The 22277-nt window shown below is 40.3% G+C and overlaps 1 protein-coding gene across 3 annotated transcripts in view; it reads right to left on the bottom strand.

The window, feature by feature from the left end:
• GLDC (glycine decarboxylase) overlaps window positions 1–22277 on the bottom strand; it is an 82841-nt gene that overhangs the window by 46820 nt on the left and 13744 nt on the right. For all 3 annotated transcript variants that reach the window (XM_036021652.1, XM_028530091.2, XM_036021653.1), the window contains 9 exons: window positions 17430–17565; window positions 8940–9104; window positions 7658–7735; window positions 6354–6501; window positions 5833–6029; window positions 4397–4493; window positions 2168–2273; window positions 1252–1391; window positions 359–439 (listed from right to left, as the gene is read on the bottom strand). In XM_036021652.1, coding sequence (XP_035877545.1) covers window positions 359–439; window positions 1252–1391; window positions 2168–2273; window positions 4397–4493; window positions 5833–6029; window positions 6354–6501; window positions 7658–7735; window positions 8940–9104; window positions 17430–17565 — 1148 coding nt within the window. The remainder of the gene's footprint in view (window positions 1–358; window positions 440–1251; window positions 1392–2167; window positions 2274–4396; window positions 4494–5832; window positions 6030–6353; window positions 6502–7657; window positions 7736–8939; window positions 9105–17429; window positions 17566–22277) is intronic.

Genomic DNA, 22277 nt, shown 5'->3' with positions numbered 1-22277 from the left:
CGTATTAGGTCTTCAATAAATATCTGTTGCATGAGTGAATATCATGATTTTCCCAGAATAAACATAACCAACATGCCAATGTCATGAATCTCTGTATTAGGGACAGTTTTGATTAAATACCATTAACCAACCTTCCAAATAGCCTAGGTGCATGGTCCAGGTCAGGTGCATAGCAGAGACCTCTATCAGCAGTCACGGTAGCAAAGGACAGTTGGTGGCATAATTTTAACAGCAGGCCACCCAATGTCACACCTGCCCCCCCCCACAAACACACACTCAGGCTCATAAGAGGCAAACCCATCTTTGATACCACCTCAAGTAGTTGATATGAGAAATGCATGTTTTTAATTTCACTTACTGCTGATGACTCACAGCCAAAGATCCACAACAAGTCATCCAGATCTTTTTCATTGACTGTTTCATCAAGAGAAATACCAAGCTACAGAAATAAAAACAAAAGAGAAATCATCAGCTCTAAACACTAAGTTTAGTGGAGAAACCCAAGAGAGGTCAAAGGGGAGAAGGGTGCTGGACAAAACTCCCAGCTGTTCTAAAATATCAGGGTACCAACTTGGCTACCAAACTGGCGCTTAGATGAAGGGGGCTTAGACCAGCCCCAGACTTCACAGGGTTTATAGTTTTATAAGCCATTTCTGGACTCTTTAGCACCCTGATGGTTGCAGGGTACTCCTACTGGTACTGAATATGCTCACTGTTTCTTCTTAAGTTGCTTTATTATACCATTTATCATAGCCTTTACCTTGAAAAGTCATATGGTGAAGAGAGGAGTAAGAAAACATGTTTTTCTGGCTGGTGTGGCTCAGTGGATTGAGTGTCAGACTGCAAAGCAAAGGGTCACAGGTTCAATTCCCAGTCAGGGCACAAGCCTGGGTTGCGGGCCAGGATCCCAGTAGGGGGCACGGGAAAGGCAACCACACATTGATGTTTCCTTCTTTTTCTCCTTCCCTTCCCCTCTGTCTAAAAATAAATAAAGTCTTAAAAAAACAAATGAAAACATGTGGCTAACAGCCCCACATATGAAAACACAAAAGTCTTAGGGAGAGATGAGAATGAAACATCCTTTGAAGGGACACAATGTTCCAAATTGGAAATAAAAATTGTTTATAAAAAAATTAATTATGCCCAAAGTTCCAATATTGTTTTTTAAATAAAGATGAAAACTTCCAATGACAAAAGTCATGAAAATATAAAGAATTTGTTTTAAGAAAGGAAACTATAGGTATGACTTACTGTGCCATCCTCAAAAAGTCGAAAATTGATTTTCCTCTGAGCAGCCCTGCCCAGCACCTCCTTCAGGGAACAGCCGCACTGAACCTTCAGAGTGTCAAAGAACAAGTCGTGCTGCAGTTGATGCCCGGCTCGCTTGAGACCTAGACGAGAGAGGAGATCCACCAGTTGCCAGTGCAGGAACCTGCTCCTCTGCCACAGATGTTTCACAGAGAAGTGAAGAAGTAACCCCGACTCCAACGTAGTCTGCTCCTGCTAGTGATGTCAATATCTTCAATGGCTGTACATGGCCAACCTTACAGATGTACCACAATTTAACAAATTACTTATTATTGGACATTAGGCTACATCCAAGATTGTGCTATTGTAAACAATGTTTCAATGGAAACCTTTTTTACTTCCCTATTTGATTATTTCCTTTTGATATATTCCTAGAAAGTAGAATTTCTGGATCAAATTATAGGCACATTTTAAAAGTCTTTGATATATATTGTACAAGTGCCCCTAAAGAAGTCATTCCAATATTAGCATTCTTTTTAATCTTTGCCAGTGTAAAGGGAGACAAACCATTTTATTGTTTCAATTTACATCAGAGTATTAGTGAGGTTGAAATTATGCATGTTCATTGACCATGTATTTGTGTACTCACTTCTTTTAAGATTTCATTTAATGTCCTTTGCCCATTTTTCCCTCAGAGTATTCATCCTTCTTGTGTATGGTATGGGACAGTGAGTAAGAGCTCTCTATATTAAAAACATTCACTTGGTCTATTATAGAAATTGAAAATATTCTTCCCAGTTTTTTATTTGACTTTCAATTCTGCATACAGTATTGAACATGTAATAAATTTTCAGTTTCACTTACTCATGTCTATCAGTCTTGTTATGCCCAAAGGCTTTAAAAAAGATACCCGACTCACCTTCTGACAAAATCAAAGTGGCATTATGCACCCTCCTAGCGATATGCTCCAGCCCTCGGGAGCCATGGTAGATTGCAAACATGGCGGCCATATTCGCCAAGAGAGCCTAAAATGACAAGGGCATTTAAAGAATCAACTTTAACAACGCGATGGAAGACAATTCGTAGAAGGGACTATTATTTTGACTTGAGATGCCAAAATTAAAAATGGGGACAAAGTAAAATGATCACATTTCCTGTTCTCTATGATAGTTGGGGACCATTTATAACACGCCTGAACACCTGGGGGGAAACACGGCATCCCAGGTACTGTGGGCTCACTATATCAAACCTGGAAATGTGACCATTATAAAGGGGTTCTTCAAGGATAAAAGCAACAAAAGTTATCAAACCCAAAAGAAGTCAAGGAATACAATTCTCCTGAGGCCTTAAATAAAGCAGGAGAAGTTGAATTTCAACAACCAAGTGATAAATGTGGCAAAGAACTACCAAAGATGAAAATGCAGGAGGCAGGGGAATAAAGCCAAAATGAGTTGGCAGGAGATATATTAGAAAAGGAAAACCAGAACCTACTGGATTATTCCCCGAGGACAGCAAGGTTGCTGACTGAGGTCAACATATCTCTCTTGAATATTGGATTGAGATTTCATGAAATCTCACGTGTAAATGTGTGTCCTAGTGTGACAGAAAACTGAAAGGAATGGCATGGCATCTCCTGATGGTCGGGACACAGAGAGCTCCAGGGATGTTTCTGTGAGGGAGTTCTACATGGGGAGCAAGAAAGGGACCACCGAGAAAGCACCTTGGGCCGGAGAGACAGATAAAATGAGGATGGCCAGGGTCAGAAACCAAATGAGTGTCAACTTGGTGGAAGGGATACAGGATCACCTCCTGCAACTCCTCCTCTTGGCCCCGTACCTCATCTGTTTATTCACCTTACATCCTGCCAATAAGCAGTCTTCTAACCACACAATATCACCCCAGTAACTTGTCCCAAGTCAAGTCTCAGGCTCTTTATTTGTCTAGTCCACTTGATTCTCCCACAGCAGCCTCTACCTCATTGGTGCAGCACCAGGGTCTCTCTGAGATTTCTAGTCCCACTAGAGTGGCTTTGTCCTAATGTGCTAGGTCAGCGGTTCAAGGTCCACCTTAATGGAAGAGGCACCCTACAGAACACATTCTGCTCAGCTGAGAAACACAGTGCTTTAAAGTTGGAGGACACTCAATATCAGACCAATTTTGTTAGGTACACATGTTCTTTGCTAGGCTGCTAGAAGGAATCTCTATGGGGTCACTGCAAAGCAAGAAACAGTTCTCAAAAGTTCTCAGAGAGTACAATCAGAAAAGTCAATAAAGAAAATGAGGAGGAAAAGAAGAATATCAGAACCCAGGAACTGGCTTTCTTATACCAAAGATCTCGAAGAGAATATAAACACTTTTTGGAAGTGTCTGTACTTCCCAAGAGACCCACTAAAGCCATTGGTCTTCCCACTAAAGACCAAAGGCTTTAGAACTAACTATACAAAGACTTTATCATCTACTGCCTCCCTGGAGAGGCTCTCTAACACCTGGTGGTGCTTTGAGAGGGAAGAGCACTGTAGTTCCCATGGAGGTATTAGTGAGATCTCTCCTTCTCTGACCCTGAAGGAAAGAGACAGACCCAGAAGAGATCATATCCTCAGCAGTGGCCCTCCATCTGATCCTAGGAGTTGGCTGGATATAGAACAATACTGCTCCCCCTGACCTAAGCCCTTGGGTAACTTCCCATTAACTCCTCTTCTTTTATCCTGTCCACTTTAGGAATGCCTCCTATAAGCTGCTAGTAAGAGTGCCCCATGACTACCACAAGCTTGCCAGTCAGGACCATCCCCTCGAGTACAGTCACCTGAAGCACCCTCACTTTGCCTTCCACACCCCAGCCTGGTGGGCCTCCATCTCAGCCCAAAGAGAAGGTGCCCAGTCACCAACCATGATAAACCTGTCCTACAGACAAGAATGCAAGAGACCCTGAAATATGAAGTGTGTGTGTACACAGACCACCAGTAAAATGCACTGTATTTTGGTTCCAACAAGACAATAAGACTTCTCTAACAATAAGATCTTAACATATTTGGTGTGCATACTGCTCAGTGGGTGATAAATAAGTTAATGAACAACTCAGTGAATGAATGAGTGGCTCATTTCTGTAGACTGTAAAGCATTCAGGTGACAGGTCAAACAGGTGACCTACCTGAGCTGTGCAGATGTTGCTGGTAGCCTTGTCTCTCCGGATGTGTTGCTCCCTGGTTTGAAGGGCGAGACGATACACTTCTTTCCCAGTGGCATCTCTGGGCCAAGAGTAAAACACCCAATTAGCACAGGTAACCATAGCACTGGGAATTGTCATAAATGGACCTGCTTTTTTCCTTCTCAGCTTGAAGTGAATTTAGCAAATGTACTTGGGTACAAGGCCATAAAGAACCAATTTCCAAATCATCCTCTTCTAAATAGGACTGCTAATTTTTAGTTTGACTTTGAGGAGTTGAGGTACTGAGATATAAACAATAAGGCTGGGAACCTTGAAAGAAACATTTCCAGGAATTACCCAGCCTACCATAATGAGGGTGACTGAGGATTAACTTTCACTCTGAGCTTCTTGGCAGGCTCATAAAAGAGCGAAATATCTGGCAAAGGAAACAGCATCTCTGTACTGGAAACCTGAAGGGACTATATGGCTGTAAATTAAAATGTTAATGGACTTATCACTTTTCTCTAATAAACATGTCCCCTTTCTAATACAATTAAAAATTGAGATAAACACAAACATTTAGCAGTCTTATCCTTTATTTCATCAGCATTTGGGATCCATTTTTCAGAAAGGTAAGAAGTTCAATATAAAAGTCAGCAGACAATAATTAATACATTAAATTTTTTAATTAGAAAGCCCTGTGCCTCATCTTGCTTCGTGAAGAGGCATCACTGAAAAAAGCGAATGGAAGAATACTTGAAGAAATTTATTTTACACTAAAAAACAAAGTGCCTTTTGCTAGCCTGTGGCAAACTGAGAGAACTTTCAAACTTCACATCACGATCACATCATTCACTACTTCAGACTATTCACTTGCATTGATAGATTGGCTTTTATGAAGGGTCAAAAAGACCATGCTAAGTTTTCCAACAATAATCATGACATTCATCTAAATTTTCAATGAAGAGAGGCCCTCAAGAAAATACTTTTGGAAACTACTCCAATGGCCAAGTGGCGGGCCTCCAGGAAATCACAGGCACAGTAACCTCTCCTTGCACTTGTCTTTACATAACGCTGTGACATGATAATACTTTCAAAGAAAAGAGCTACTTAGATATAAAACACACCTAAAATATTCAGTCTCTCAAGGCATTTCTTCAACCTAAATAAATTCATGTGTGTGACCTCAGAACAAATATATTATGAATTACACTCATACTTTTTCAAATATGTACAAACTTGTGGCATTTGAGAAGAGATATACTAACCAGTTCATACCCCAAACAGATCATCTCTTCTGAATCTATGTTGTACTTTTGCTTTAATCAACTCCAAATGACTCAGTTAAGTTTAAAGAGAAATCACCAGCTTTTGTGATCAACAAATGCAGCGGGGAAAACAAGAGCCACAGTAAAAGGGAGAAACATGAGCCACCTTACCTTGTTACTCCCACCATTCTTCCAGGCATCAATCTCACCAAGTTTTCTCTGACCGCAAAAAAGGCTGCATGTGGTCCTCCATAGCCCAGTGGCACCCCAAATCTCTGTGAGCTGCCCAGGGCAATGTCTACCCCAAATTCTCCAGGAGGCCTCAAGATACACAGAGCCAAAAGGTCGGTAGCAGAGCAAGCCAAGGTCTAGAGGGGAAACAGGAGAAAATGGACACGGTTGTCACTGTCCCTGCAAACAGGGAGAAAAAGGGAAATTACCCCCACTGTAGACAGGCTGGCAGAGCTGGTTCACATTGTGTGAACTTCACTTATTCCACTCACTTAAAATACTCACTGAGTGACTGTTTTGTGCCAGGAATCAATAAACAAAACAAAGTTGAAGAAAGGAAGCAGGAAGGAGAGAGTTTTACTATTCTAGGTGATACAGGTATGTGAATTAAGACCACACCCAACATAATAGTAATGATTGAGACACACCTCCATGAGCCCCACAAGGAGAGGTCTGCCTACCCCAGTCTGATGGGCTCTCTCCACAAGTTCAGTGAAGTCTTCCACCTTCCCCTCCGTGTCCGGGTACTGGAACAGCACTCCACTGACGTCTTTTCCACTGAAGTCCATTTCATGGAGTAACTTCAGCTCAATGAGGACTCCAGCATATCTGGAAAGAGGGAAGACAAAAACAATCATGTTTTTGGTTTACAAGGAAAAATCAAATTACCTACAGTTTCTTTTCCATAACAGCATTCATATTCTGTGTCCTTTCTCAATGCCCACTCACCACCTCATCCCAACACACACACACACTCACTCATGTCATACCCTGACCTTCAGTGGTAACAGTCTTTCACACCAATTCAATTGTACCCAACAGCTTAGCTTCTGTTTTTCTTGTCCACCCTACCACTCCCCCTTTCCTGTCATGACCAGCTCCTGAGAGACGACCAGAAACATCACCTCTTAGGACTAAAGAACCGTATCTGTAACAGCAGCACCATCACCACTTTCCCCTTGCATCATTCTTAGGTGAATAGAAAGAAAGCCATCAGTAATGCAAGGAGGAGACCCTTCCCTAGGTTCCTAAAACCACCTAATTCCAACATCCGAGAAACCCCTTCTGAAGGGATGGTGGTATAAGTAAGAGGAAGATTACCCAGCTTTTACAAGGAGAAAGCAAACAAACATAGCCACAAGTGGTAGCTGTGCTATATTTGTTTTATTTTATCTGATTGCAGTACTGAAATACAGTATGCTTTCTTCTATATCCTCTACGCCTACAATAGACTACAACTATGTTTGTAGGGATACACATAAAAATCTTTACAGTTGTGTGAGAGCTCCATTCTTTCCCTCTGTTTATCAAAGTTTCCACAACACTGTTGAAATTATTTTAGTTAAACTTCTTTTCACAAAAAGAGAACAGTCCTGGCTAGGTAGCCTAGTTGGTTAGAGTATCCCAATACACCAAGGTTGTGGGTTCGATCCTCCATCAGAGCACATACCAGAATCAACCAATGAATGCATAAATAAGTGGACCAACAATTCAATATTTCTTTTTCTCTCTCTCTCTCAAATCAATCAATAAATATTTTCTAAAAAACATGATAATATAAAGCAAAGGCAACTAAAGCCACTGTGTATTTTCTCCTCAATTCTGACACATTTTACTTACTCAGTGGGATCCTGAGAAGAAAGTGGGAGGGAAAGTAAAACAACAACCCCAATTTACACCAGGTTGACCTCCAATCAGTTTGGAAGTAAGAGAGAAAACCAGTTGAGATGAGCATTTTATTCAAAATATGAATAAAAGTAATTACTTGGCTCGAGTCTGGATGACAGCTATTGTCTGTGGGTGGCAACGAGGGTCAACAAAAAATTTCTTCCTCTTGTTGTGTCTGTTAAAAAGGAAAATCACATTCAAACATGAACATTAAAGAAATCAGAGTATCTTCTAAGAATGCAAAGTAAAGATGGTCCTTAGGGAAAGTCTGAGCATAGTATTGTGGGTGAAAAAAGGGTTCTATCGAAAGAAATCTCACATGGTGCTGTGATCATAAATTCCTAACTGCCCAGATCATGGTGGGTAGTCATACCCCAGGTATACAACGTCTTCAATGAAAGGTTTCTCTTTGCCTTAAGCAAGCCCTGTCCTGTTGTCTCTGTGCATCTATGGGTTAACATACATTTGAAATAAGCCACATCCACCCTCAAGAGAGCATATAATCTTGATAGCTATCCTGTAATCCAATCCCGCCTTGCTTTTCTCCCACCTCCAGGTAATCTTCCTTAGTTTTCTCCTTTATTTCAAATGCATAAAAGGAGCAGCAAACCTCTTATTCTCCTGAACCTTTGAGATCTTGTTGCCTGGCATATATCCCACCCGTATGACCCAAATAAACTATTATTAATTCTTTACAGGTTTGGATGATTTTGATGCCAACAGTATAAAAAATACTGGGTCATTAATGACTAATAATGGTCATTACTGAATAGATTTTTACTGAGGTTACATTCCAATCCTATTTAGCAAAATTTGTGGTGGTAGATGGGAGACCAGATGGATGAGGAAGATAAATAAGGAAAATAAGTGAAAAACTAAGAGTAATAACCAGAGAGTGGGTGGGCAGCATTCCTTTGCAGCTGTCCATCCATGGCAGGAGGAAGAGCCTGAACTCCCCCCTGACCCCCACCCAGGGCTACTTAGAAATCAGAAGGGCCTGTGGCTGCAACTTAGAAACCTCCACACCTGTTGAGCAAGTGTGGGGCTCACCACCCTCAAATTTGCAGAAGCCAAGAAAGAGACTTATCTGGGCATTCAAGACCAGAAGCACAAAACCCCTGACAGATATACCGTGAATGTGGGCAGATTTCCCAACCAGATGACCATCTATGTCAGAATTCTACCAGGAAGGTACTCACAAGGCAAAGAAAGAAAAACGGTGAGGAAATGGAGAGCAATTATTAACTAACTACACACCATGACCCAGCAGTTCTACCTCTAGAAATATATCCTCAGGAAATAATCAGAGCTTTTGACACAGAGGAAAAAGACTGGAAGATGTCCCTTACCCCGACAGAGTCCCATGCTGGGCCTCTCACCTGTGGCACAGCTGCATGGCCTCTGCAGCCGCGGTTGCCTCATCCAGCAGGGATGCATTGGCCATGTCCATGCCTGTGATGTCACACACCATGGTCTGGTAATTCAGTAAACTCTCCAGTCTGCCCTGGGACACCTCTGGCTGGTATGGAGTATACTGGGTGATCCTGTGAGGGGCACAAAAGACCATGTCCGTACTGTGACTCCACTCTTCAGAAAAGGTGACAAAATGTCTTCATTTTTAGAATTCACTACCTGAAAATTAAGTTTGCCTCTCTTGAGAATTATATAATAGATTGGTAAACTCCCCTTTTGGCCTCTTTAGGAAACTCAGACTTGAATCATAGTAATAATACTATTCTTTCTTTGTAGACAATCAGTATTTACTTTTCTATTCCTCTGAGTGATTTTTTAATTTTACATTTCTATTTTAATGATCTTATTGTATGTGTGTGTTCTATCATAAGCTGGAACTTGAGCCTCCCTATACTATAAACAGAAATCTGACTATTATCTTCCCTCTATCTAAAAAGCCCACCCCATTCACAGATCACAATAGCAAAGTATTCAAGAATCTCATATCTAATACTCAAAACTTGTTTATGGTGGGGAGATGGGGGGTGAGTCTTTGTTTAATACTAACCAGAAGTTATATGTGCTCCTGAGAAATTAATAAAGGTTTATTTTTAAATTCAGCTATCCAGTTATTGAGTCTATAAATGATAACTCAATAGCTATCAAAATTCAAGGATAAAAATGGTTAGAAGGCATCATAAACATGGATTCTAATCTTATATCCTCGTTATTAACCAAAATGTATATGAGGTAACCTACTAAGTACCTTCATCTTTTTTATTATTCCTTCCTTCATTCACTCATCGTACAAATATTTGCCACATGCTTGCTAAGAGAAATAGGATGACACTGAATGTAGCAATGCCCATGATCATTGCGAGCTTTCCACCACAAACCTCTGGTTGGCCCATAATGAGCACAACAGATAAGAGTCCCTGATCTCTTGTAATGGGGAAAAGGAGGCAATAAATAAATGAAATTATTTCAGAATAATGAATATTTTAAAGAACATAAAGTGATAGGATAGAGGGTAACTGAGGACTTATGACAAGGCTGCTCTCTCTTTGACAAGAATCCATTGCAGCAAAGAGGGTCAGACTGGGGTCCCACCTGGCTCCCACACGCAATCGACATGTTTCATACCTCTGTTGCTTTGCCTTTCCAAACCAGAAGAGCATTAGGGGAGAAAATGAGGTTTTTTGTTTTGTTTTGTTTTGATTTTTTCAAGCCCTCTTCATTTCTCTCCTGTTCTGGTAATCGTGTTCAGGATATTTCCATCCATCTTTTATTTTTCTTTTGTGAGAGCTTTGAAATCAATGTATAATCTTACTTCTGAAGAGAAGTGGGGTGGGGAAGCTTGCCTTGCCAAGCAGTACAATGTCAAGACTGAAATAATTTTCCCGAAACTTTCATTAGTGTAAGAGAGTGTGTGTGTGTGCATGCACGGTGGAGTAAATGTTTGCTTCTGTTAACTCCTTGAACAGCCTGGCTTAGGAACTCTTAAGTCTGTTTGCCAGGTTCTAAGTGGGTGGTGAACTGGAATGAATGAGGCACACAATACAGAATGCAGACAAAGTAGAAAGGGAATCTGAGCAGAAACAAGTCACACAAAAGGCGTAGACAAGGGGCAATTGTGACCTCAGATCAGATAAGACTTTCACACACAGCAAAGCCTGCCACTGTGAAGATATGTGTTTCAATTGCCTGGCTAAGCACAAAACTTTGATTTTACTCAGAATCACTATTTGACAAATAAATGCACAAACTGGCACACACACATGGGCCAGCTAGTACATCTAACAAATGGGAAAGATTTAGTATATCCATAAATATATAGAATATACAATAGGGAATGAGAGCAATGCTCCAAAGAATCCACCACAGCCGTGAATATTGAAAACTGAGCAACAAACTACCAGTAAGAGTCCACTGGAAGGAGCATGACTGAATAGACAATTGCTCATAATATTATACATTTATTGAAAATGGTATATAAAAGAATGTAACTGTTGTCATGGAAAATGCGCATGCTATATTTATTTAAAAAGTTAAATATAAAAAATGAAATATAAATACTATGATACCATTTTTGTAAATTTGTAAAAATGAGTCAATGAAACTGTAAACAGTAGTTTTTTCTGGGTTGTGAGATCAACCATAATTTTTACTTTCTTTTTATTGGATGTTCTAAATGTTAAAAACATCAGCTACCATTTAGTAACCACTTCTGTGTGTCAGGAACATATTCACAAACCTTTTTCTGACTATCTTACACAAGTCAATTGGAAAAAGTTGAAAAACTCAGATAACCAGCAAGAAAATAAAATCATCCATAATCCCAAACTCCAAGATAACAGCAGACATGTAAGTGCATTTCTTTTCAGTCTCTCTCTCCCTCTTTTGTGATGGACACACTCAAGTGTGCTGCCCACTTTCTTGGTATGTTCTCTGTCCTCTTTCTTCTTGATTTGTGACTTTTTTTACACATTCTTTTCCCCCCAGCTGTATTGAGGTATAGTTAACAAATAAAATTGTGTATTTGTAAAGTGTGCAGTGTGATGATTTGATATATGGGTATTTTGTAAGGTAATTACCACAGTCAGGTTAATTGATTTCAGTCTCTTTTCCACACCATAATCACATTTACATTTAAACTAAGATTACAGTCTATGTAAAATTTTGTATCCTGACTTTTTCCCCCAATAATGTTATTCCATTGGCAGTTTCTGAGTCTAAATATTACTCAACACTATAAATTGTATTGTTATGTGATATGAAATAATTTAATTTATCATTATTTACCTAACAAGCCCCCTCAAGTTGAATATTACATTTGGTTTTAAATATTAGAAATAGCATAATGGTGAACAGCCTCATCTTTGTCTTATTTCCTTAGGATAAGTTTCTAGGCATAAAATTTTGAATCATGTGATAATTAATTTTAAGGCTTTCAGTGTATATTACCATGTCCCTCTCTGGAAAGATCATGCCAGTCTGTACTCCCTTAACTTAGTCAGCGATTCACAGGTTTCCCTGGATGTTGGTGATACAAGGAGCCTTGAGTTTCAACCTTAATTCCTTTAACTTGCTACCTGTGAACTGAGATGAGTAACTAAAATGCTCTCCTCATGTGTGTTCTACCAGCTTCTCTTGGTGATCAATGGAGTTAGCATCACCTATACTATATTTTCTTAGTACTCAAATGAAATTAATACACTATACAGTTCACTTGAAAATGATAAAACCCTGCCCAAATGTTGGTTGTTTTAAAAAGTTGCTTTTCCTCTCTATTTTGGCCCTTTAAAAATTTCAAAAAGTAAACAGAGAACCCCAGAGAATTTACTCTTAATTCTATTCAGATATCATTACTAGATATTTCTACTTGGAAACCACTTTTTCCTGGATATTCATCATATCCTTTGGCAACTTCACATTCCCTGTTCTTCATCCAACTACATCCCCAAACTAGTTTCTCTTCGTGAACATTCTTATTCCTTGAAATGTACCATTATTCTGTCAATTCTCAAAGAAGAAGCTCTAGATCTTTCCGAGCCTCAAATAATGACCAATGCCATTAGTCTTCCTTCTGGTGTCCTACATCATTCCTTTCTTCTTTGTTGCCACACTAGCCAGCACAGTGCTTAAAATAGAAAATTATCAAATATTCATAGTGCAAATGCGTGTATTTGACTCTCTTGCCCAAATGGGATGGCTCCCCATACCTGCAGGAGGAAGCCCCAAACCCCTCAAGCATCATGCTTCTTAACTGAGACTGTGTTATTCCTTCCATCCAGCCTTTGGCATTTACTATTCCCCCTCATTTGCCCAGACTTTCCCTCCTTGTTCAGCCTCTATATAAGTCCAAGCTTAGGCTGATGCTCATTAGAGAGCATTTAAAATTGTTTTCTTGAAAAGTAGACAAATATATGAACCCACTTCTTTTACTTGTAAACTTTTAAAATAATCTACAGGTTTTGACACCACTGAAGTAAATTCGTACTCTTCACAATTATTTATTAAAGGACCCTTACATCGGTGAATCTCAAGCCAGGAGATAACAAATAAACTCTCATTTGAGGAGAAAAATGCTAGCACAGGGCCTGCCATCTTGCACGCAAGGGTTTAGTTGCCTCAACAATTAGGCAAAATACAGTGATTAAGAAAACGTGTCTATGATCTACAATGCCTATATTTCAATAGACTTTTCAACTCAGTTTGTGTCTCTCCATGTATTTTAATGTTAAAAACCAAAAAGCATCTGCATAGCTAAGAAAGCATTTTGTCCTGTTTAAATACAATGCTTGATTCAACATGGCATTAATAGTTATTCCAGAATAATCAGTATTCTATGATTTTGGCTGTGATTTTCTTTCAGAATTGGGAAAGGAGGAGGTGGTGGGGGGTTTTGCAGTAGGAAAAACATTCATGAGATTCTCTCATTTTAATCTCTATGCCAAAGTTACACAAAACAAAAATAGCACAAAGAAAATGTAGATGTTTTGATACTGATGTTATCAGCAAAAATTTGGAATAGTGGACCACATAAAATAAATTCTAGACCTGATGTATGTACATTTTCTTGTAAGAGCCCAAATGTTTGTATTCTTTCGAGGCTATTTTGTACATTTATTTTCACCTCACGTCACCGGAATTTGTTGGTTCTGTCTCTATGGAAACCATTCAGAGGGATGGTGGAGTCTACCACACACGTGTGTACAGCCCTCCCTACCAGTGCTGGCGAGGTGCACTAGCACCCTCTCATCCAGATCCGCTTTCGGAGAACAGAGAGGAGCAATATTTAAAATACACCCAAAAACCAGGACTGAAAAGCAAAGAACATTGTCTCCCTCTCACATTGCTGGCAGCTCCTGAAGGAGATTAAGACATCAGCACACAGCCAGGAAGCAATATGGTGAATATCTGTGTGGCCACGGAAAGCGAAGGCCACTGGCCAGTGTTCAGATGGCTGGAATGCTGTTGCCTGTTAGTGTACTTTTGCAGCTTATTTTGTGATGGGGAAGAAAGGCAGGCTATTTGTTTTTGAAATTAAACTTTGAGTTTACCATTCAAACTTTTACCCATACCACAGTGGAAAGATGTCCCTCAAAATACTAATACTTTTGCACACACACACACCAAAAGAAGAAACACTAGTTTGTTGACATTTCCTTCCTATTTGTTATTAATAAAGAAATGGAGCATATAATAACTAAGAGTTCTGGACAGGGATGGTGAGGCAGAAGTGATTATGTCAACAGATCTGGTTCCTGTAATGATGGGACAGGAGTAAGTGCATCTAGGACAAAGCACTCTCAGCAACGGGAACCATATTTGCACTTACGCAAAAGGAGACAAAAGATGCAAAGTGCTCCGCTCCCCACCCAGCCTAAACTATGCCCTGGGCCAAACAAATGCCTTGGTCCTTGGAACAACAGGCCTGGACTTGAGGCAGCAGGTGAGGGCTGGCTGTGCGGATGGCCAACCCGTTCACTCACTCACAGACCCAAACACACAGAAACCAGTTATGCTTGTGGGTGATAAAGAGCCAGTATGAGTTCATAGTTCATAAGTAGTCACTGCCACACATCCATCCTTAGTACACCAAGATCACTTTGTGTAAAATTTGAAATTAAGTAGGATATCAGGTATACTTTTCAAAATGTCAAAATTGTCAAAGTGTGTATTCTTAGATGAGTCTGCATATCTGTCTCTCTCTTTCTCCTCATGTGTGTTTTAGAGGTAACTGAATATTTTACAGAATGAGGGAGCCAGGAGGTGAATGAGCAAAGGCTCAGTCGAGTCAGGGACAGGAAAGAGTACAAAAACCAGGAGGAAGGGGGCTGGACCCTGGGAAACCCATCTGGGTTTGTTAACTGGCACTCATAAAAGTTAGGCTCCTATCCTTTAAGAGGTGGGGAGACAGGGACCCTATCTTCAGATGTTGACTAGAAGAAACAGAAGATTTTTGGCATCACAGAATTTTCTCAGACAGGCAATTATTTCTTTTAGGGTGAAAAATGGACTAATGAATGTCTCAATACCCTATCTGAGGCTGTTGGTGAAGAGTTCCTTAAATGAGGCAGTCATATAGAAATGAAAATACTGGTCACTCAGAATTTAAATTAATTCTGATAAAGTGTTATTAAATATATTTTTTAAAGATACAAGGTATTCAGCAAATGTTTAAGGTGTATTGCTGGGGAGCATGCACTTGATATTTCAAAAGCTGGTATGGAGATAAATGCCATGATTTCCCATAGGGAAACCTGTTTTCCCTTTACTAAAGTTGATTTGTTTTTAACATATGTTAACCTAAAAGATGTATGCTAACATAATCTCTGCATCTTCCTATAAACGTCTTTCAATCACAGAGGCGATCACTTACTCTGTCCTCACATAATAATGGTCCTGCTAGAAATTAAAATTACCTCATACACTAACTAAAAAAAATCACTTACAAACTATCACTGCCTACCCACATGTGGTTTGTTTCTATGTTAGAAATAAGTGTACACTCCTGGCTGGCGTAGCTCAGTGGATTTAGCATGGGCTGTGAACCAAAGTGTTACAGGTCCGATTCCCAGTCAGGGTGCATACCTGGGTTGCAGGCCATGACCCCAGCAACCGCACATTGATGTTTCTCTGTCTCTGTCTCTCTCTCTTTCTCCCTCCCTTCCCTCTCTCAAAAATAAATAAAATCTAAAAAAAAAAAAGAAAGAAAGAAAGAAGTGTACACATTCCTTTGGAGACTAAGGCATCAGTTTAAATAAAGTTTTAAATTCAAAGGTACTGGTGTATATAATGACACTGATCCAAAAACCAGGGAAAGAAAGGCCCAGGGGTCCCCATATTTCCTCCTTCACAGTCAAGCAATGTTTCCCAATGGGCAGAAGCAGATGCCCCTAATCTGCTCCCTGGCACTTTTGGAGCCATGTCCCTTGCCTATCAAAAAATATATCCAGGGTGTGTTCTTGTTTAGTATTGGGATGTGAACCTGTTTCATTCTTTGTAACACACAGCAAATGGCAGTGGAAGATAGCAAAATAGTATGGAATTGGCCCTGGGAATTTTTCCACGAGTGTGGGAGAAGCATTTTCAGTGTTGTGTATCAGTGGGAGCCAGAGTGGCAGGGACAAAGACAGATCTCTCTCTCTCTCTTTCTCTCTCTCTCTCACATACACACACACACACACACACACACACACTAGAGGACCAGGAATGAGTTAGTTACCTGACAGATTAATAGGCAAGGTAAAAACAGAACAAGCACATGGGCATGCACAGCCTAGCTCTTTCTTTTTTAGTTTCTGTAAGAGCTGTTCAGTCCTGGCTGAGTGACTTAGTTGGTTGGAGCACCTCCCTGTGCACCAGAATGTTGTGGGTTTGATTCCCAGTCAGGGCACATAGCTAGGTTGAGGGCTGGATCCCCAGTTGGGGCACATATGAGAGGCAACCAATTGATGTTTTTCTCTCAAAGATGTTTCTCTCTCTCTTTCTTTCTCTCCCTCTCTCCCCCCTCCCCACCTTCTCTCTAAAATCAATAAACATATCCTTGGATAAGGATTTGTTTTTTAAAAGCCTATTCCCAGAATACACACATTCTCCTTCTCTACAAAGTGCCAAGTAATAAAGCTAATATTTTTATCTCAATTTATCTGACATTGTCTTTTTTTTAGTTGGTTGTAAATCCAGAATATTGGGCATGAAGTCACAGAGAGACAATGGGCACTCCTAAAATTCTGACATAAGAAAATGGACCATGCCCTGGGTGGTGTATTCAGTGGACTGAGCACCAGCCTGAGAACCAAAAGGTCACTGGTTCAATTCCCAGTCAGAGCAAGTGCCTGGGTTGCAGGCTAGGTCCCCAACTGGGGGTGTGTGAGAGGCAACCAATCAATGTATCTCTCACACATTGATGTTTCTCTCCCTTTCTTTCTCCCTCTCTCTAAAAGTAAATAAATAAAATCTTAAAAAAAAAAGAAAGAAAGAAAATGGACCAAGATTCTGACTCACTGATAAGTCCTAAGGCTGTTTAGAGCCCCAAATCCTAGAGTTTCCAAAAAATAAAGCCCTGCATCTATTCTGCTGCTGGTTGGACATCTTGCTCAAATGTGCTTACAGAGACCGAATAGACATTAAGTCAGAGGGAGAAAGTGATTACCAGCATCCACAATTTAAGAGCTGTAGAATGTTGTATGGGGATGAAAGCAGGAAGAAGCTTCTATTTCCTCTACATTTGAGTAAGGAAATTTTTCAAGCCAGAAAAAGCCAGGCAGGTTCCTGGAGGTCAGAGACAGCACAAGTGCAGGCATCAGTGGGTAAGGTCTGAGGTGCCGAGGGGTGGGGACGTGGAAAAATGGGTAGAATCATGCAAATTAAATCACACTACTTCAATTTTTAATCAAGTAATACATTACCATCCTGCATTCTCCAGTAAGTTCCTCAGAATAGTTTGTGGCACTGAACAGTTATAATAGCCCATGCCAATATATGATCTCCAGATCTGGTTTTTGCTGGAAATTGCACGTAGAGTTGCAAGGATTTCATTTTCACCTGATTGTAGGAAAGAGAGAAATGTTAGAGAGAAAAATGTCTCAGAAGAGAGCTCTGACTATAGCTTTAAGCTCCCTTTTTGTTTGGATATATTTATATAAAAGAACAGCTATCTGGAAAACATAAGAATCATCCCTCCTACAACACTAAGCACTATGTGCAGAAATCTGAAAAAATTCCCAAAACAGCACTCAATTACTCCTCAAGGGTGGCTCCTCAGAGTTTTATTTTATTTTAGTTTAGTTTACATTATTTCATTTTATTTTGGGCTCTTCTTTTTTTGGTTTTGTCAGAATTGCCCAATTTTAACACTTGTCTAATTCCAGGTTTCTTCTTTAGCCTTTAAATAACAATTCCACTTTCTCTTAGTAAAATATTGTTTTTTGCCCTAGCTGCGGTGGCTCAGTGGATTGAACGCTGGCTTGCAAACCAAAAGGTTGCCAGTTCGGTTCCCAGTCAGGGCACATGCCTGGGTTGCAGGCCAGGTTCCCAACTGGGGCGTGCAAGAGGCAATGAATTGGTATTTCTCTCACACATCAATGTTTCTCTCCCTCTCATTTTCCCTTCCTTCCCCTCTCTCTAAAAATAAATAAGTGAAATCTTTAAAAAATATTTTCCCTTTTAAATTGCTTTATAATAACAGTTGATGGAAGTCTTAAATAACACATGGCCCACATTTTCCTCTAAAATTATTCTATACCTCCAACACTTTTTCCTTCATGTCACTAAAAGAGATACTTATAAAAGCCATTCACTCAACAATGTAAAATATCAGTTGTAATAAAATATTCATGTGTAGTTTTAACCAGCATTCCAATTAGGATGTTTAGGTAATTAGGTAAGATTAATAAAGTTCTTGGATGCAAGTGAGATCCTAGTTGGGGTCATTCATGTAATAATAGCATCTGACATTTTTAGTATTCACTCATTGCCAGGAATTGTACCAAATGCTTTTCATGCAGCTTAGAAAAATAGGCTTGAAGAGAATCACTCACCTAAGGCTACATTGTTTGAAATGAGAGGGTTCCAGGCCCCGTCTGTCTAACTCCAGCTTCCATCCTCTCCTCCCTGGGCCAGGTCTGACATGCTGAATGTATAGTACTTACACCAAAAGATACCTTCTAGGTACAAGTGACCTTAAATGGCGTTTTCTCTGCCCCTCCATAACTAGATAGATCACACTACTAAAATTGAACTGAGATGTAATTAGTTGGGCAAATTTCTGGCCTTTTAACATCTTCTTAGGGACTCAGTACTTAAATCATGGCCCTGGTTGATTTTATTGTTTCTTATATCAGAGTACTGCCATCTCTAAGACGGCCAGCTGGCTAAGATGCTTCACATTGTCTTTACCCTACAGAACTCTATGTGAATATTATTCTCTTTAACCCTTCTGTATCCTCAATGAAAACACTTTCATCCTCCACCTCACTCTCCCACTCCACATACTTTCACAGTAAATAAATTCACAAGAGAAGCACTATTTGCCAGACTGGGTTAAGGAAAAAGAGAACAGTTTTGTAAGTATCAGTTTCATGAGTAAATATAATCCAACTACCTGATGATGGGCAATCTTACCATCTTCCACTGAAAGTTTAGGAAATGAAACTGAAAGTAGGATATGATAAACCAGTATCTGAGAAGATATGCAAGTACAGCATCCTTAGGAACAATCATGTAAGAAATCCAACCACTTCCCAAAGTCTTCTGAGGGCAGAGTGATTGAGAAGCCCAGTAGGAGGGGAGATTAATTAGTTACTGGCAGGCACATGATTCAGCAAGACCAGCTTCAATTAAAATCCTGTGTAAGAGGGACAGGTTCCTGTTTTGTATTAAGCCATGAGGACAAAATGTCCAGCTCTAAAGTGAGAACAGTCTGTGAAGTGCTTTGTCAAATCACGAATTTAACCTTTGGAAGTCACAGAGTATAAAATAATATGATTTCCCTCCTTTACATTATAGAAAGATAATTCTATTGGTAGTGTAGACAGGGCAGAGGGAAGGCCCTGGAAACAGGGAGATACAATAAGAGGCCAGCACAATAGTCCAGCAGAGAGGTAGGCAAGGGAGTGTCGTGGGTTGAACTGTGTCCTCCAAAACAATGTGCTGCCCTAGCTGGTGTGGCTTGGTGGATTGAGCACCAGCCTGAAAACCAAAAGGTCACTGGTTCAATTCCTCATCAGGGCACATGCCTGGGTTGCAGGCCAGGTCCCCAGTTGGGGGCATGTGAGAGGCAAATGATGGATATATCTCTCACACATCGATATTTCTCTCCCTCTCTTTCTTCCTCCCTTCTCCTCTCTCCAAAAAAAGAAAAGTAAATAAATAAAATCTTAAAATGATATGCTGAAGCCCTAACCCCAGGTAACTGTGAATGTTACCTAGTCTGGAAATGGGGTTTTACTGAGGCACTCCAGTTAAGATGAAGTTGTGCTGTGTTAGGGTCATCTCTAATACAATGACCTTACAGGAAGGGGCAATTTGGACACAGCACACATACAAGGAAAGCACCATGTGATGGCAGAACCCACTGCAGGATCAACAAGCCTTGCTTCTCAACTTTGACTTTTCCTGTTATAATTGTTTTGAGTGACTAAAAATGTTTTCATTGTTGTTATTAATATAAAATAAGTAAGTCACTGGCATGCAAGGTACAACACGGAAAATAGTTAATAATACCATAATAACTTTGTAAGGTGACAGATGGGTACTAGACTCATTGTGATCACTTTGTAGGATAAATACATGTTGAATCAATATGTTGTACACCTGAAACTCATACAATATTGTATGTCAACTATGTTTTAATAAAATTAATTTTTTTTAAAGTTTTTCACTTTTACCCCTTGAAAGATTGGACTGTGGGCAAGTGAGTTCGTGGAAACTGAGAAAAAGGAATGGCTGAACCCCCAGAGGCACAAGGAGGTGGCTGCAGCGAACCCAGTGCTGCCCCTCCGGTCCTAAGACCTTCTCCCTGGAGCTCTCTCAGCTAGAGGCATCTGTGTCTGTATTGATCATTGTTATGCCTCCAGGTATTACCTATCATTAATTATTTTGTTCTTCATTTATGCCAATACTGATATGTATCTAGAGACCCTAAACTCTCAACTAGAATGAAGGAGGGATCTGGTTTTTCCTTTGGCAAGAAAACCCATTTTCTCATATCTCCCAGCAGGGCTGTCCAGGAAGTGCCCCAGTGAGCCTCTACCACAGCCCAGTTCCTCCTTCCTTTGGCAGTGTCCTGCCACCTAAGCCCTGGTCCTGTCCTGCCCATATGCTTTCAACAGTAAGGAAGAGAAAACACCAAACCAGACCAGCCAGGAGCCCACTGGTGCCTTCCAGGTTACTTCAGGGTCTCCAGATACATACCAGCATCCCTCACAGCTGCCACTATATCCTACACACTTGAGTGAAACTCTTGAAAAAGTTAAAGTCCAATTAGCATAAATGAAGAGTAAAATAGTTAACTATAGATTAGACCCAGAAGCATAAAATGGTTCAATTTGAGACACAGACGTTTCTAATCCTACAACACATATACCCTAGTTCCTACAGGCAACTGAGGGCTCTGCCCTTACCTGGCTTGGTGCTATAATGAATATGCCCTGACTGGCTCCATCTTAGCCCAAGCTTTACAACCAATTTTACTTTCTACTGGGAACAACGTGAGTTCATAAAATGAGTTGTTCTGTACACAAGCTAATGGACACTCCTGAGCCATGAAGAATAGGGTAGGTACTTGGTCACGCTTCTGAAAGTGAGCATGCTGTGAGAAGCCTTTCCCATCCACTCATCCATTGTCATTATGCCCAAACTTCCCAGAATTAAGCTGCTTCTTACTGCGATAAAATCAAGACCTCAGGCTTTACCTATCACAAATAACATCCCCCAAGCACGCAGCTTAGTGAGTGTCCGAATTGTTTCAAATGTTGGTTCACTGGATGCTATTTCTCATACTCACCAATGAAATCTATCTTACTTTTGGTTCAATCAGCAGAATAGCCAACCCAAGGTATTTAGGGGCCAGAGTTTGGGCTGCTATGTTAAATGATGCCAATGGCATGGAGAAAAGGAGAGAAGAAAGAAAAGTCCATGCCAGAGATCTACCTGCTGAACCCAGCTAAAATGGAACACGTGCCGTCTGTAACAGCCAGTTTAGGGGACAAAATTCATCTAAATTGAAGTCCTGGTCTTAACCACACAATGTCTGCCACTGTGCTTCACAGCACACTGAGATGTCTTTCTCCCTTGAAAAAGAACTCTCTTCTAGAGAAAATAGTTTGAGATCCGTTTCCAAAGTGGTAACGTTTTCCCCCAATAAGAGAAGTATTATAAAAAGGCGGTTGTGTCATGCAGACCCCAGGCAGCTCAAAGAAAGCTGTGCGGACAAAGGGGAGAAAGGAAGGAGTTCAGATTTCCCCGGGAGCAAATGCCCCAGCACATTCCTCACACTTCTCCCAACTTAACAAACAGCTTCCTCTTACAAACATGTTCAATTCCAGTAACTCTCTTCCTTGTAAACAACAAGGAAACTAAGCAGCGGCAAAATGAGACAGATTGAGAAATGGAGTGTCCATTAAAAAATTCATAGATACTGAGACTAGACTGATGATTGCCAGAGGGGAGCGGTTTGGAAGACTGGGTAAAAAGGTGAAGGAACTAAGAAGCACAAATTGGTCATTGCAAAATAGTCATGAGGATGCAAAGTACAG

Source organism: Phyllostomus discolor, chromosome 3, assembly GCF_004126475.2.
Source record: "Phyllostomus discolor isolate MPI-MPIP mPhyDis1 chromosome 3, mPhyDis1.pri.v3, whole genome shotgun sequence".
Lineage (NCBI taxonomy): Eukaryota > Metazoa > Chordata > Mammalia > Chiroptera > Phyllostomidae > Phyllostomus > Phyllostomus discolor.
This window is presented reverse-complemented; position numbering and strand designations above follow the sequence as displayed.